Here is a 13,702-nt window from a genome sequence, read left to right as displayed (position 1 = left end):
CTCTCCAGCCTTATAAATGGAGGGGGCAGGAAGCAAGGCTGCAGAGTAGCCAGGACATGGAGCTAATGGTGTTTGTGCTGGTACAGGCAGCAGCAGGACTCCTGGTATTTCTGGGAGGAAAGTAGATGTAGTTCATGCACTATGTTACTTCTATGGCCCCTTCCAACCATTTCTTGTGGAGCATGCCTGTGGCCTGTGTTGTGTGGAGAGATGGCTTGGGATGCCAAGTCCTGTACTTGAAAGCCCCTTGCATCCTCAGTGGCTGGAGACCAGGAATCTGGATACATGGAGGGAGGTTTTGAATTATTAAAGGAAGGTGAGTCTCTGGGTAACTCAAGCTCTGCTTCCTCTCCAGCAGAGAGCTGGGAAGTTGTACCTTCAGCTCTGCAATCCTGGTTCTGTTCCACACGAGCAGCACTTGCTGGGGGAACAGGGGACCCTAATGCACTCCCCAGCCAAGCTTGCAAGGGAGTTGGTTTCTCCTCCCTGAAAGCTGACTGGCTGCCAGGTGCTGCAGCAGCAACCATGGGCACACTGCCCAGGAAGCTGCTGAAGGTGTCCATGTTGTGTGTATACCTGTCCTCAGCAGAAGAGAGGAAGTGGCATGGAGTGTGCTGCTGCCATAAGGCCTGTTTTTGGCCAGCACTGCTGGACCTGGGATGGGTTCAGTGCCTGCGCAGCCTTTGCCTGCTGCAAGCTTGTGTGAGTCTGAAGACAAATGCTCGCCTACCCAGCAGCTATTGTGGGAGTTAACTTGTGCACCTCTAGGCAGCTTTGCAATGTCTCTAACATACTCGTGTTTCCAAGGGTTGGCTGTGGGATGCAGATGGAGGGTGCTGCCTGTTGTGTACCCAGGGTACTGTATGGCCTTGCAAGCTTGGGTGCCAATGTAATACCCTGGTCCCAGTTTTCCCAGCAGCTTTTATTTATGCTCAGTCAGAAGCAGCAGCCATTCCTAGACATGTGGTCCATACCAGGCCCTCCTTACTGCTCAGGCTTTCCCCATTCTGTCTAGTTTTAACTCTTGCTGCTGGAAGCTGTGACCTGCCTGCCTGAAAACGTAGGAAGGTGAGACATGAAATGGCTGGGCTATGCTGTGAGCCATGCTGCAGCATGCTTGCTTGCAAGGATGTTGGTTACAGCAGCAGGGGGAGTTGCAAGGGAAAAGAGCTTGTGTCTTTGCAGAAATGATCTCTGCAGACTTTCGCTCAAATACTGTGAACGCCCCAAGCACACATGAGCTGAGGGTTCTTCCAAGGACCACAGCCTGGCTGAGTCCCGGCAGGATGGTGATGAGCACCTCATATCAAGTGACTCCCCTACTGACCCGCAGTTCTTGGTGAAACAGCTGCAGGGATTTTTGAAACATCTACAGAACAGCGTATTTTTCCTTTTTTTTTTTTTTTTTTTGGAAATGCTTCAGTGTGTTCTCTCTCTCTCTCTCTCTCGCTGAAAGTTTCCAAAACAAAGTTGAATGGGAGGCAGGCACCTGGTAGAGCGGTTTCAGCCCAAACAGCTGAAGTTTAAAGAAGAAACTGCAAGCATTGCTGTAATGGAAAGTGTCAAGAGTTACGGAAAGCTAATGTGATCCCCTCTACCTCTAGCCATGCTTGAAGGCAGAGGTAAAAGCCTTGCTACTAGAGGGAGAAGCAGGATTGGTGGCTAGACCAGAGTCTGCTGTGGCAGGTGGACATTTGCAAGCTCAGGCAGAGCAACCCTGTTCCTGAGCACTTTCCCCACACTGATGGGGTGCTAGCCTTGCCACCCTGCCTCCACATCCCCTACGGTCCTACCAACAAGGCCAGCTCCCTTACCATGCTGCATCCCACTTCAGGCAAGATGTGTGTGTGCACACGTCTCCTCTATAAAGAGCATGGCTGTGCATACAGAAAAGGATGTGCAGATGTAGCAGGCTGTGGTTGTGTTCATACCTGTCTGGGTTGTGTTGTATGTTGGCAGGCATGTGTGGAGATGGATGCATGTGTGTGGGCCTGCAACAGAAGGTGCTGAGCCACAGTAGAAGAGCAGACTGAGGAAGAAGTGTAGCAAGCCAGCCCAGATCAAGCTGTTCTCTAAGACACTAAATCTTCCCTACACCTCCTTTCCACAGCATGCTCAGTAATTTTTTCAGCCAGCCACATCTGCAGAAAGACTGGCTTATCTCCCAGTCACAGGTTGTGCAGAGGCATAGCCAGGTGAGCCACATGCTCACCTAGCTACAGCACAAACCCTGCTCTGGTTTTGGTTAGCCCTGGGAAGATGGAGCAGTGCAGGATCTACTGCCTGCTGCCCTTGAATCATAAGAAAAGAGAAAGCTGCTTATTGAAGCCATGATAACAGCCTAAAGGAAATGCATCCTTGCACAAAACAGCAGTGTGGAAAATGTGTGGAAGTGAGAACTTGCTCTAGAGGAAACAAAACAGCACAGAGAAGTGGGAAGAGAACAAGGCAGAGAAGCACCAGACACGCTCGGCACAGCAGAAAGGTAATGGAGAGAACAGATAGGAAGGGAATCCCGGTCATGGAAACAGGCCAGAGCAAGGCCAGCAACTCCAGGCTGGGCAGGGCTGCCAGGGGAGGCATGGGGATGTGACCGCCAAGCGTGTCACGGGCCTACGAGCCCAGCTTTCTGCTAGAGCAGAGTTGGCAGGGCCGTAAGGCCGGCGATGTTCTTGCTGTAGCAGAGCCTGGCAAGGCCGTGGTTGAGAGTGACTCACAGGCAATCCCTTCCGCCACGAGCTGGAGCCGTGCGGGGTGCTGGGCTCGCAGGGAGCCAGCCTGCCTCGAGAGCTGGCCTGCAGGGAGCCGGCGGTGGGGAGCCTGGCAGCCTTAAGCCCCGCTGCGCTCTTCGGGAAACAAGGCATTTGCCCTGGTACCAGGGCTGCTCACTGAGCTATGAGCCTCCCTCGCTTGCCCCAGAGTTTCACCAGAGGGGGAGAAGAAGAACAGATGCTACAGGCTCTGTACCAGTGGCTTAATGTATCTGTACCCAGCTCCTTTTGACCATCATTTTTTGGAATTAACCCCCTCCCCAGCCCTCTTTCCCAGACAGGAAGTCATGTTAAGCTCAGCTCCAGGCTGAGCAATTTCCTGAGGGAATTCCTCACTCCTTGGCATGGCTCAAGTCAGCATGGTCTCAGCATTCCCGCCTCATATCCTGGGAGCTGAGCAGGGCCACCCTCGTGTTTCTGGGCACATGCCAGACAAGCCCTCTGAGCAGGACAAAAGTGCACAGGGGGAGAGACATGGAGGCAGAAGAAGCCATGCAAGGGCAGCTGCTCCATGGCATGGCAGATACTACTGCCAAGTGTGAGGATGGTGGCCAGGGGCATGCAAAAGGTGCTGGCTGAGGCCTGGTTGGCTTCAGAGAGGGAAAGAGGATGATATCATAGTCACAAGCCAAGAGGAAAGCTAAGTCTGAAAAAGAAAATCAGTGAGTTACATGGGTAAAGACCAGGGAGATAAGAGAGTGTTTCTGGGCAGAATTTTGAAGAGAGCAGAAGAGAGCTGAGTGCAGCTCAGGAATTGTGTTCCCCTGCCCCTTCAGCATTTTAGGACAGGGAGACTTTTCTCTGATGGCCACCATCCACAGGAGCACTGCTCTGTACCAGGGGTTCTGCTAGCAGTTGCTCACATGCAGAACACTGGCCACAATCTAGATATACCCATGGTACAAGAAATAGGAAAAGGGCAACTCTGTCATGTGCGGTCACTACTGTGTCCCCACTGGTGGCTCAATGAAAATATTGCTCAGTGGGAAGGAGCAACATCTTCAGCTTTGCCTTCCTGGATTCACCGTGCTACAGAGGGGTCCTGATTGCTCCCTGCTGCAGCATCACTGATATGCAAAGGCCTCAGGGAGACTGGTCTTACTACACCTTGATACACAAGACATTGGTCCAGAGCATTATAAGCCTGGACCGTAAAAATGGCAGCTTGTCAGTGGCTTCTAGGATGGTCCATGAAAGAGCTAATACAAGGAACGAATTTTCTCAAGGGACAGTTGTTTAGATTCTGAGCCGTTTATGCTCTTTGCACAAGCCACTGTCAATGCTTAGGCATTAGGAGGTAGGCAATGCTCTTGCAGACATGTTTATTGGGATGCAATTGCAAAAGAGAACTCCAGCCAGTAAGTCTACTGGGAGTTCTGTGCTGGGAGCCTCTTTTTTTCTGGGTTTGTGCAGGATAGAAACCTTCCACACACATCAGTCCCATGTACTAGAAACGCTGGAGGAAGCTAGTGATGAGTTCATCAAACTTTTCATTTACTCTTTGTTCAGTGAAGGATTCCCAGAACTGGGAAGGTGCTTGGGGACCACTCAGGACAGCCTAATCCACTCCTGAGGGATGCTATCTAACCCATGCTTAGTATGATGGAGACTCCACTCCCTCCTCAGGAAACCCACAGAGGTGACTGTCACCCTCAGACAAAACTCTATATGAGATACGCACGGTCTGTATGCCATTACACAGCTCTTTGGATAAAGCTAGCTTTCAGCAGAAGTGAAGCAGTGCTTAAAATGGAAATGGGTTCACTTGACTCCCTGAGAAAGCTGAGCCTGTAGAGAGTGATAATGTTCCACTGTGCTCAAAGAACAATGAGCAATAAGGGTTATCTTGCTACTTAGCTTCATGTTTGCTACCACATAGCAGCTGATTAGGTTGTCCTCTATGCATGCTTTAAACCTACAGCTAAAGGATGTCCTTGAAGCTTAGACAAGCTTGGCTTTCTGGTCTGCTCATTGCAGTGACCATCAAAGTTGAAAAGCCAGCTGGTATGTGGGAATGGTGTGGGGAATCTAGGCTTCTTGACCCATATGGTATTGCTGTTGGTTCAGAAGAGCTAGGGGAGGATTGCACTGACTGCCCATTGCATGCTGGGCTCAGTGTGATACAGTACCCTGAGCAGTGGGACACGCTCTTCCCCTTGACCCCCACCCCCCCCCCCGGGGGAAATGTGGCCCGGTCAACCTGGTAGCTGCACCATACTAAGTGTATGTAAGGTCAGTTAGCCAGATTTATGAGAACCTCATCAGCACTAGAAGCTAGCTTGCTCAGTTGCCCTTTTCCCAGTGACAGCTAGCTCAGTCACAGGTTTGTCTTGAGAACATATATTCTCTGTCACAAGCTGGGCTGGAAGGCACTCCTCACTGAATTGTCCCCTCCCAGAAGTGCAGGTACTGGGTCCACAGTCACATTCTACCTTTGGGGGGGGGGCAACATTTGATACTTCAGAGGCTTCAGATTTCCTGCAGAGCTTCTGCCTTCCTGTTGCTTCCACCTCCCTGGGAACCCTGACTACCCAATGGCCCAAACAAGCCCTCTAGCCCTGCCTGCAGAGGCAGCACCACTGGCTGCCCTACTTGCCACTGGGCTGAGGAGGCCTGCTGCCCAGGCTGCCCTGCTGGGCTAGTGGTGTGGGGCTGCTCTGGGTGTCCAGCGTCTCCTCAGTTCGCAGCTATGTCATTAAAGTGGGCTAATGAGTGACTGCCATGGAGGTCTTCTGTCCCTGCTCCAGCTCCTGCTCTCACAGGTCCCTGAGTGGACATGTGCCTCCCAACACGCTGGCTTTGCCAGTTGCCTGAAGCTGTTGGGAAGCTGGGCCTTCTGGCACCTGGAGCTGTCAGACTGCAGGACTGCTGGACCCCTGGGGCTGCTTGGGCTCTGACAGCTCCCCTGGGGTGCTGGGCACCCAGCACTGTCCAATGCCTGGCACCGCCAGACCCCTGGGGACTGCAGGACGCCTGGGGCTCTGCTGGATGCTGGGGTGAGCTTGGGGGCCAGAACTTCGCCGCTTCGTCCCCTCGGAGGACCTGCTGCTGGCTCTGCGGGGCTCACCGCCCACCCGCAGAGGCCCCCTTGCAGCTCCCTCCCGGGCTGCCCTGGTGCCCGCGAGGCCGGGCGCAAAGCGCCTTCCCGCCGGCAGGATCCGGAGCCGGGGCAGCCCGACGCGGGGCCGTCGGGGAGCGGGGCCGCGGCGGGCGGCGGGGGCGCGGCGAGGCGGCGGCCCCGCGGCCCCCGGAGCCTGGCCCGCCGTCAGGGGAACCAATGTGGAATTTCCTGGCTGGCGGCGGGCCCCTCCCGCCGCCGCCGAGAGGGGCGCGGGGGAGGCGGCGGCAGCGGCAGCGCGGCGCTCGCACTGCAGCTTCTGCCCGCCGTGCGGCAGCCAGGGCCGGGCAGAGCAGGGCGGGTACCGGGGAGCCGCGGAGCCGGGGCGCCGCGCCCCGCATGGGATGGGCCGGGCCGGGACAGGCCCCGCGGCGCCGACGGCCATGGCGGCCCGCGGGCTACGGCAGCCCCGCCGCGCCCGAGCCGGAGCCGGAGCCGGAGCCGGAGCCGCGCTGCTGCTGCTGCTGCTGAGCTGCGGAGCCGCACAGGAGCTGAGCCCCCGCGGCAGGAACGTCTGCAGAGCCGCCGGGTAGGAGCGGCGGCGGGGGTGGGGGGAGAGGGGGGAGGACGAGCAGGTGAGCCCGGGCCGGGCCGGGCCGGGCCGGGCCGGGCCGTCGTGGGGCAGCGCGTCCCCGCGGACAGGCGGCGGGGCTCCGCGGCGCGGCGGGCTCGCCGCTCCCCTCCCCCGTGCGAGCCGCGGCCCTGGGCTCCTTCCAAGACAAAGTCCGTCTTGTGCGGGGCTGAGGTGGGGGGAGCTGGGGGCGTCGGGCCGGGTACCGGGGAAAGGGGCGAGGAGCCCAAGCCGAGAGGGAGCGGGGAGCCAGACCTGCTCGTCCTGGGAGGTCAATGCTGCTGCAGGAAACCAATTCTGGGTGCCCTGGAGGGCTGGTCTTGCTCCTCCTGAGGCCAATCTTGCTGTGGAGAGCCTATCCTGCTCCCCACAGGGAGGTCCTGATACAGGGAACTGGTCCTGGGCATCCCAGGAGGGAGCCAGTTGTGCTGCAGGGAGTCTGTCCTGTACCCCCTCAGATCCGTCGTGCTGCAGGATACCAGTCCTGGGTGACCCAGGGGAGCCAGTCATGCTGCAGTCCATCCGTCTTGGGGACCTCAGAGGCCAATGCTGTTGCAGAGAGCTGGTGCGAGGCTGATCATGCTGCAGGGAACTGGTCCTGCTTCTCTCAGAACTGATCCTGCTACAAGAAAAGCCTGGGAGCCTGGGCTGGCAGAGTGTGGGATGCTCTGGGTATCCTGGTGGAGCTGCCCCAGGCTGCTCAGAATGGCAGAGCTGGCAGCTCTGGGACACTTGGGTTTAGTTTCAAAAAGAGAGTGCTGGTGCAGCCTGGCTCCCCGGGGGCAGCGGGAGGGGGGTTTGGGACTGGTGCAGCTGAGGGGTCCCGTCCTGTCTGCTTGACCAGGGGAAGGGCTCTGGGAGCTGGCACAGTCTTGTCGCTGCTTCTTCTACACTCCTTGTGCTGCTGACACTGCTGATCGCTATGCAGAGCATCACCTCAGGCCAAGCCCAACTTCTCCACAGCACTCAGGCTTAGTGCTAGACAAGCTCTCCTGGCCAGGCTGGCTCCTGCAAAGCAGGGAGCACCCAGAGCTCCTCTGTCCCAGCTGGAAAGGCAAGTTCCCCAGGACATTGCTTTTGTGGGGGGCCCAGGCCATAAATGCACCTTTACGTTGTAGCCATGAGGTTGGGCAAGTCCACAAGGAAAACATGTGCTGTGAGCTAGAGGGGCCCACATAATGGCTGCATTCAGTAGGGCCGCAGGGCGCTGGTGCCCCCTCCTCAAATTACAGGCTGAATTTCCTAAGCAGGCATTTCATGAGCCAGAGCAGTCCACAGTTCCCAGCCGTGTGCTAGCTGAGCCGCTGTGCTCACTGCCTTGTGCCGTTACTGGATGGGGGAGGATGCACCGAGAGAGGATGCACCTGGGGAGGATGCACCAGTTCTCTCACCATCTGCCTGGTGACCTACAGGGCTGGTTCCTGGCCTAGCTGCCATCCCCTCCCAGGGAAGACAAAGCAAGTTCAGGTCTGTGAGCAGCCATCCCACTGTTCCCAATGTCCTGGGACTATTCAAGGCACTGGGCAGGCAGGGAGAGGGCACCTGGTTGCTTCTGCCTCTGTACAGGAACCATCTGTCTGTCCAAGAACCCACCCAGCAGAGGTGGTGGGAGATGGGGAGCTCCTACTGGTGTTGGGAGAGTTGGGCACTAAAAACTTGTTCTAGGCCTATAGAAGCAAAAGCAAGCCATGCTTTTTGTCTGCTGCTTTCCCCCAGCTGGTGTGCAGGACACCTCCTCCCTATTCTGCAGGAATAACGTTCTTCTGCCTGGGACTAGGAGCCTGGGAGCCCACGTGCTTGCCCAGCACTTCAAGGCCTTGGGCTCACTTGCGCTCTGTGCCTTGTGCCAAGATTTTGCCCCAAGCACATGGTGTGTGCAAGAGGTGTTAGCTGGCAAGCAGGCAAACGGTGTGTAGGACAGGCAGATGAAGAGCAGTTTTGTCCATCTTCCCATGGCTGTAATAGACCCTGAAGCCAACCTAGCAGCCGAAAGAGATGAGGAGGGGATGGTACCTAGTAAGTAGAGAAGATGGTTGCATCATTTTTTCACTCCTACCTTCCGAAAATCCTTCTTCCCTCCCTTTCCCACCCACGTGATCCTGGCACCCACCCCCTGTGTAGTGGCCACCCCATCTTGTCTGTTCTGCTGCCATTAACACTCTGTATGGCAAGGACACACTATGTTGTACTGCCAAAATGGATTTCAACAGTGAACAAAACCCTGGGAGAGGTACTGAAAGGTCCTGCTGTGGGCACGGAGTCTGGGCGCAGCTGGATTGGATCTCCATAGGAGAGGAGGTGCAGGCGTCCGTCTCACACATGCAAGCCACCAGCCAGTCTTTGGTTTTCCAGTTCCCCCTCCCCCAGTTTTGCAGCTTTCCTAAACATTTGAGCTCATTAAAGCTGCTGGTTTTACTCTTTGCCATATGTTTTGCTAGATGATTGTACAAGTGCTGTGTGTGTCTAGGCGGCCCCTCTGGGTACAAGAGATCCCAGAACGATCTTGCTCCTTTTCCTGCAAGACTAATGCAATTGATTTGGAAATCTCCGTGCTTTTCTGCCTCAGTTGGGGCTGCAAATGTGGGCTTGCTAGCCCATTACTGGAGGAACTGTGTCCTGCTCCTGCAGCTCCCCTTGGCCATGCCATCCAGGTGAGTGTCTGCAGCTCTGTCAGTCACCCTGTCCTCATCGCTGCAGCGTGGCCCCGAATGGCTTCCATGCTTCTAGGGATGATACAAACCCTGAGGCAGGCAAGAGATCCCTGTTTCAGTTTTCAAGAGTCTGAAAGTGGGATTCTCTTTTGCCTGATCATCTTGTTGCAAGCTTCTGAGACCTGGATAGTGGGCAGAATTTCAAACAGACTATTTAAGGGAGGAGAAAGGGACATATTTTGGAGCCACCTGGTGTTATAGTTTTGTGTACTAAATACAACTGCACTTCTTAAATTTGGTGTTCTTTTATAACCAGTTAAAAGTTAACAAGACCCTCTCTAAAGCTGCAATTTGAGAATCAAGGATGTAAGTTGGTGAAAACAAGCCCTACATGCTTAGGAACTGGGAATTGTTTTGTCCTCAGCCTTTTCTCACTAAAACTCTCCTTCAGAAATCTTCTTTTTCTTTCTTTCTTTCTCTGCCTGAAGGTTTTCTTTCAAGTATGCACTTCTATGCTGCACTGAGGAAACTGTCTTTGTCTAGATCCCTAGGCTAGTGGTTTCTAATGGAATTCAGGTTGAGGAATTACAGCTAACTTAGGATGGGGATATGTCCCAGTTTTCAGTTCTGGGTGGGAGAAAGCTGTCTGGAGCCTGGTGGTCCTGAGTGGTCTATGTGTTGAAGGTGTGCAGCATGCTACTAATCACTAAGAGGGAGGGGCATGGCTGGCAGCAAGTGATGGGTGATCAGAAAGAGAGAGAAGGGACTCGGTGTCAGGATAATGCCACTCTCCAGTTGGAGTAGCCCTCTGTGGTACAGGGTTTGCGGAGAGCTGAAAACTGGGATGGATATGTGACTGGGCAAGGTGGCAGTGTTGCACTGGGCTTAGGGGATGCAATGTGCATCCATAGGGTTCCCCTGCAACTCCCTTCTGCAAGGTGGATTAGCAGAAAGCTTTTAACTTGGATCTTCTGGCAGCAACTCCCATCTGAACCATGGGTTTTCCTCTTCTGCAAGAGAAAGCTCTTTAGGTGTGTGCCCTGCTGCTCTTTAATTGTGGAGGATTGTGTTGGTCCAGATAGGGAACAGTCTCTCCTGTGTCAGGAAACCTATCTGTAGCAGTAGCTGAAGTAGAACTGCTTCAAGGAAATCAGAAGTGGGATACACCCTTGTGTCAGAAGCAGTGGGAAGAGTTAGCATTCCTTCCTGCAGGTTGCAGCTACATCTTTGCCCACATCCATGCTCCTTTTCTTCTGGATCCTTAAAATTGCAGAGAGCTGGTCAGATCTCAGAGGCATTTTTTAATCTCCTTTTTTTCCCCTTCACTTCAGAAGAAAAGAAAAATCAAGTGAAGCCTGAAGCCTTTGTTCATAGAGGTCACATCTATGTTAGCATGTTAGTTTGATTTTGGAGAGTGGTTTATAAACAAATCTCCCAGTTGTCCCACTTGCAGTGCTTCAGTGTGTGTTGCCCAGGAGTCACAGGACACACAACCTGAATCCTGTTGGAAGGAAAGACACCAAGAGGTACATTTCACAAATGGACTTGACACTCTCCCACTGCTATAGGGTTCAGCGTCCAGGTTCAATCCCTCTCTGTAGCCAACACTGCTCCTCTGTGAGTCTAACACTACCCCAAAGCCATCTCTGTTCTGGGTCTGGTCCCGGTGCTGCTCTGGGGCAAGGCATGAAGGCACATATGTGCCATTTGGTGCAGAGGCTCTGGCAGGGTGGAAGGCTCTGGGTGGCTGAGCCCTACTGGCAGAGTCCTGTCTGTCCCAGGTTGATCACAGTGGAGTGCTTTCTGGCCAAAGCGACAAGGAGCGCTTGCACTTTGCAATGAGTCGCTGGGAGCAGAGGCCTTTTCTACCTTGCTGGCAGCTCCAGCAGTTGGGTGTCACGGATAGATAAGTTGAGCTTTGAAGTACAAGTGAGTTTATTAGCTGTCAAAGCAGCTGATAAATGAGAGAAGGGCTGACCAAAGAGGTGTTGGACACTATCGCCTGGCATAGTTAAAGAGAGATTAGATATCTTTTAAAAGATATGCCCTAATCCTGCTTCCAGGAAAGGCACTGTGTGGGGGCTGGAGACGTGGCTAGATCATGGTTAGCGTCCTGCTTGGCCTCAGCACCTGTAGACCGTCGGTCTTTTTTATCTTTGGAGCAGCTTGTCTGCATCATCCTGCACATGCCCAAAGTGCCAGGGTCTCTCTCTCGGTGGGTAGGTTCAAAGCACATATGCTTCAGACAGCCAGTGGGCTTGCAAAGCTCGGAAGGGAACTTTCATTCCCTCTCCCTGCCCCCAGAAATTTGTGGTGCAGTCTGAATTCCCCCATTTCAGAGAACAAGGAGGTTGTTAACACTGGGGACTGGGGTGGACAAGGGTTCTGAGATGATGCCCGTGGCATCTCCTAGGCACTCGCTTCTCAGATGCGTGCTTGGGTTTGTCCTTGAGGCGCAGTTAGTTTTCCTTCTTGATGCTTTGTTTTCATGCTATGATGGAGGGCTGTAGTGTGATGGACCTCACAGTTGGCATGTGCTTGGGACTTCTGGACCAGAGACGCCCAGGACTTTTGGTGCATCTAAGATGATCCTGGGCTCTGCAGTTTTGGTGTGCCTGGCAGATGACTGCAGGTATCTGGGAGGTGCCTCCCTGCAAGGAGAGGGAGAAAAAGAGGAGATTTGTGGTTTGCATTGGAAAGGAACAGGTAAGAGATAAGATGAGATTTTTCTAGTGAAGTGTTTCCCATTGCAAGTATGTGACTGTTTCCTTTGGGACATTTGAAAACCTCAGACACTGAATTTCTAACACTAGAAAAAAAAACAGAGGAATGAAAGTAATCCCATGTGAAATAAGGGGTGCTTTTGACCCACTGTAGGCATGTCAGAGAGCCAGAATCCCTATCCTATCTCCTCATCAAGGCTGTGGGAGATGAACTTGCCCCGTCAGTGTCTGAGCATCCCAACAGAAGTAATCCAGGGCTTTCATCTGCTCTGAGTGCCGCTCAGCAGACATGCGTGGCAGAGTCCGTGCAGCTGGGGGAAAACGGCATGGGTAGCCAGGCCTGGACCAGGCACCCACACGGGGCAGGGGCTGCCACGGCATTCAGCAGCCCCAGGGACAGCGTGCTGGGGCAAAAGGCTTTTGTCAAAAAATTCCCAACCAGCTTCCCTCCTGTCTGTCACAGCCCGTTAAACTTCATCCCGATCTCCTGGATGGAGCCCAATAACTTGTGTTGGACTAACGTGTCTTGCAGAGAGGAATCTCGTCCGAGTTTGAAGAGTTTTGGGCCCGCCCCATCCCCAGGGCGTTGGTTTTAATGGTGAATCCCCCTCACTGCTAACAAAGTGCATCTCCTCCTCGTATGCTCAAGCCTTCCGGCTCAGCTCCTGGCCACTGGGTCCTGCAGCGCCTTTTCTGCTGGATTAGAGACCCTGCTCAAACCCTGGGTTCCCTCTGTGGAGGTATTCACATGCTGCAATCACGTTGCCTCATAATCTTCCTTTTGATTGACTGAATAGATTGAGCTATTTTGGTCGCTGACTGTAAGTCCTTTTTTCCAGGCCTTGAATCATTTTTGTGGTTTTTTTCTGCCTCGCTTCCAATTTTTCAACATCCTTTATGAAATGTAGATGCAGCGCTTCAGTGTCAGCCTTGCTGGTGCTGCCTGAGGAAGTGCTGTTCCCTCGGTACTCCCCTGTTTACATGAAAATTGATTTTGGTCTCCTCATTGCCTGTCTTCTGCCTGAGGTTGCTGTCAGGTTTCCCCCCCCCCACCCCGCAAGCCCAGGACAAGTCATTCTGGCAGTCAGACGTGATCCTGTGACTGTGCTTGGTTTAGATCGAATATTTTCTTGCTGTCTCCTCCTCCTTTTTTTGTATGTTTGTTACATTTAAAGAAAAAAAAATGCATTCCAAGCTCTGTCTTTCACCGCTGAACCAGCCTGTACTAAAGTTTTCCTCGACTGCAACATCCTTTTGGCCAGTTAAGCTCCAAAGTAGCTCCCATCTCCAGTGGTGATCACATAGTTCGTGTTGAACGTGTTGTTTCCCTGGGACTGGGACTGTTCTTCTGCTGAAGAGACGTGGGCCCCTGGTGGGATGTGCCACCAGGCTCTGGTGGGGCAAGTTGGATTCCCACTGGCATTGCCTGTTGCATGCGTCTATGGTTTCTCCCTGGGATGGCAGGCCCTGGGCTGCCACTGTGCCTTTCTGCTTTGCTGGAGCACCCCAGGCAAGGCCAGTGTTGGACGGAGGCAGCACCGTGTGCTGTTTCTTTGAGAGAGGTCATACATTTTCCATGCATCTTTCTCAGCACCTGGGTTGCATCAGGACATAGCAGGCACTACCTGGCCAGGCACCCTCTGCTGCACAAAGGGTTGGAAATAGCAACTGGAGCAGCAAAAATCTTCATCAAGGATGGTGATGGACAGCTAAGACGGTGGGGGCTTAGGAGTCTGGGAGGCACCTCCAGTCTTGGGCTGTCATGGAGTCATAGTAGGAGTGATGAACCAGGCTCGGCTCAGAAATGTTGGCAGGGCAGCAAGTGCTGGAGGCCATCGTTGGTCATTGGGTGCTGGAGGCTGGTGGGG

At 53.9% G+C, this 13,702-nt stretch overlaps 1 protein-coding gene across 1 annotated transcript in view; it reads left to right on the top strand.

The window, feature by feature from the left end:
* The first annotated feature begins 4,955 nt into the window (after positions 1–4,955).
* The window catches only part of SCARF2 (scavenger receptor class F member 2), a 39,170-nt gene continuing 30,423 nt past the window's right edge, over positions 4,956–13,702 (top strand). The window contains 3 exon segments of the mRNA XM_062590411.1: positions 4,956–5,003; positions 6,001–6,073; positions 6,076–6,418. Coding sequence (XP_062446395.1) covers positions 4,956–5,003; positions 6,001–6,073; positions 6,076–6,418 — 464 coding nt within the window.

Source organism: Rhea pennata, chromosome 17 (assembly GCF_028389875.1).
Source record: "Rhea pennata isolate bPtePen1 chromosome 17, bPtePen1.pri, whole genome shotgun sequence".
Taxonomy (NCBI): domain Eukaryota; kingdom Metazoa; phylum Chordata; class Aves; order Rheiformes; family Rheidae; genus Rhea; species Rhea pennata.
Note: the sequence above shows the minus strand (reverse complement) of the source record. Positions and strands in the feature narration are given on the sequence as shown.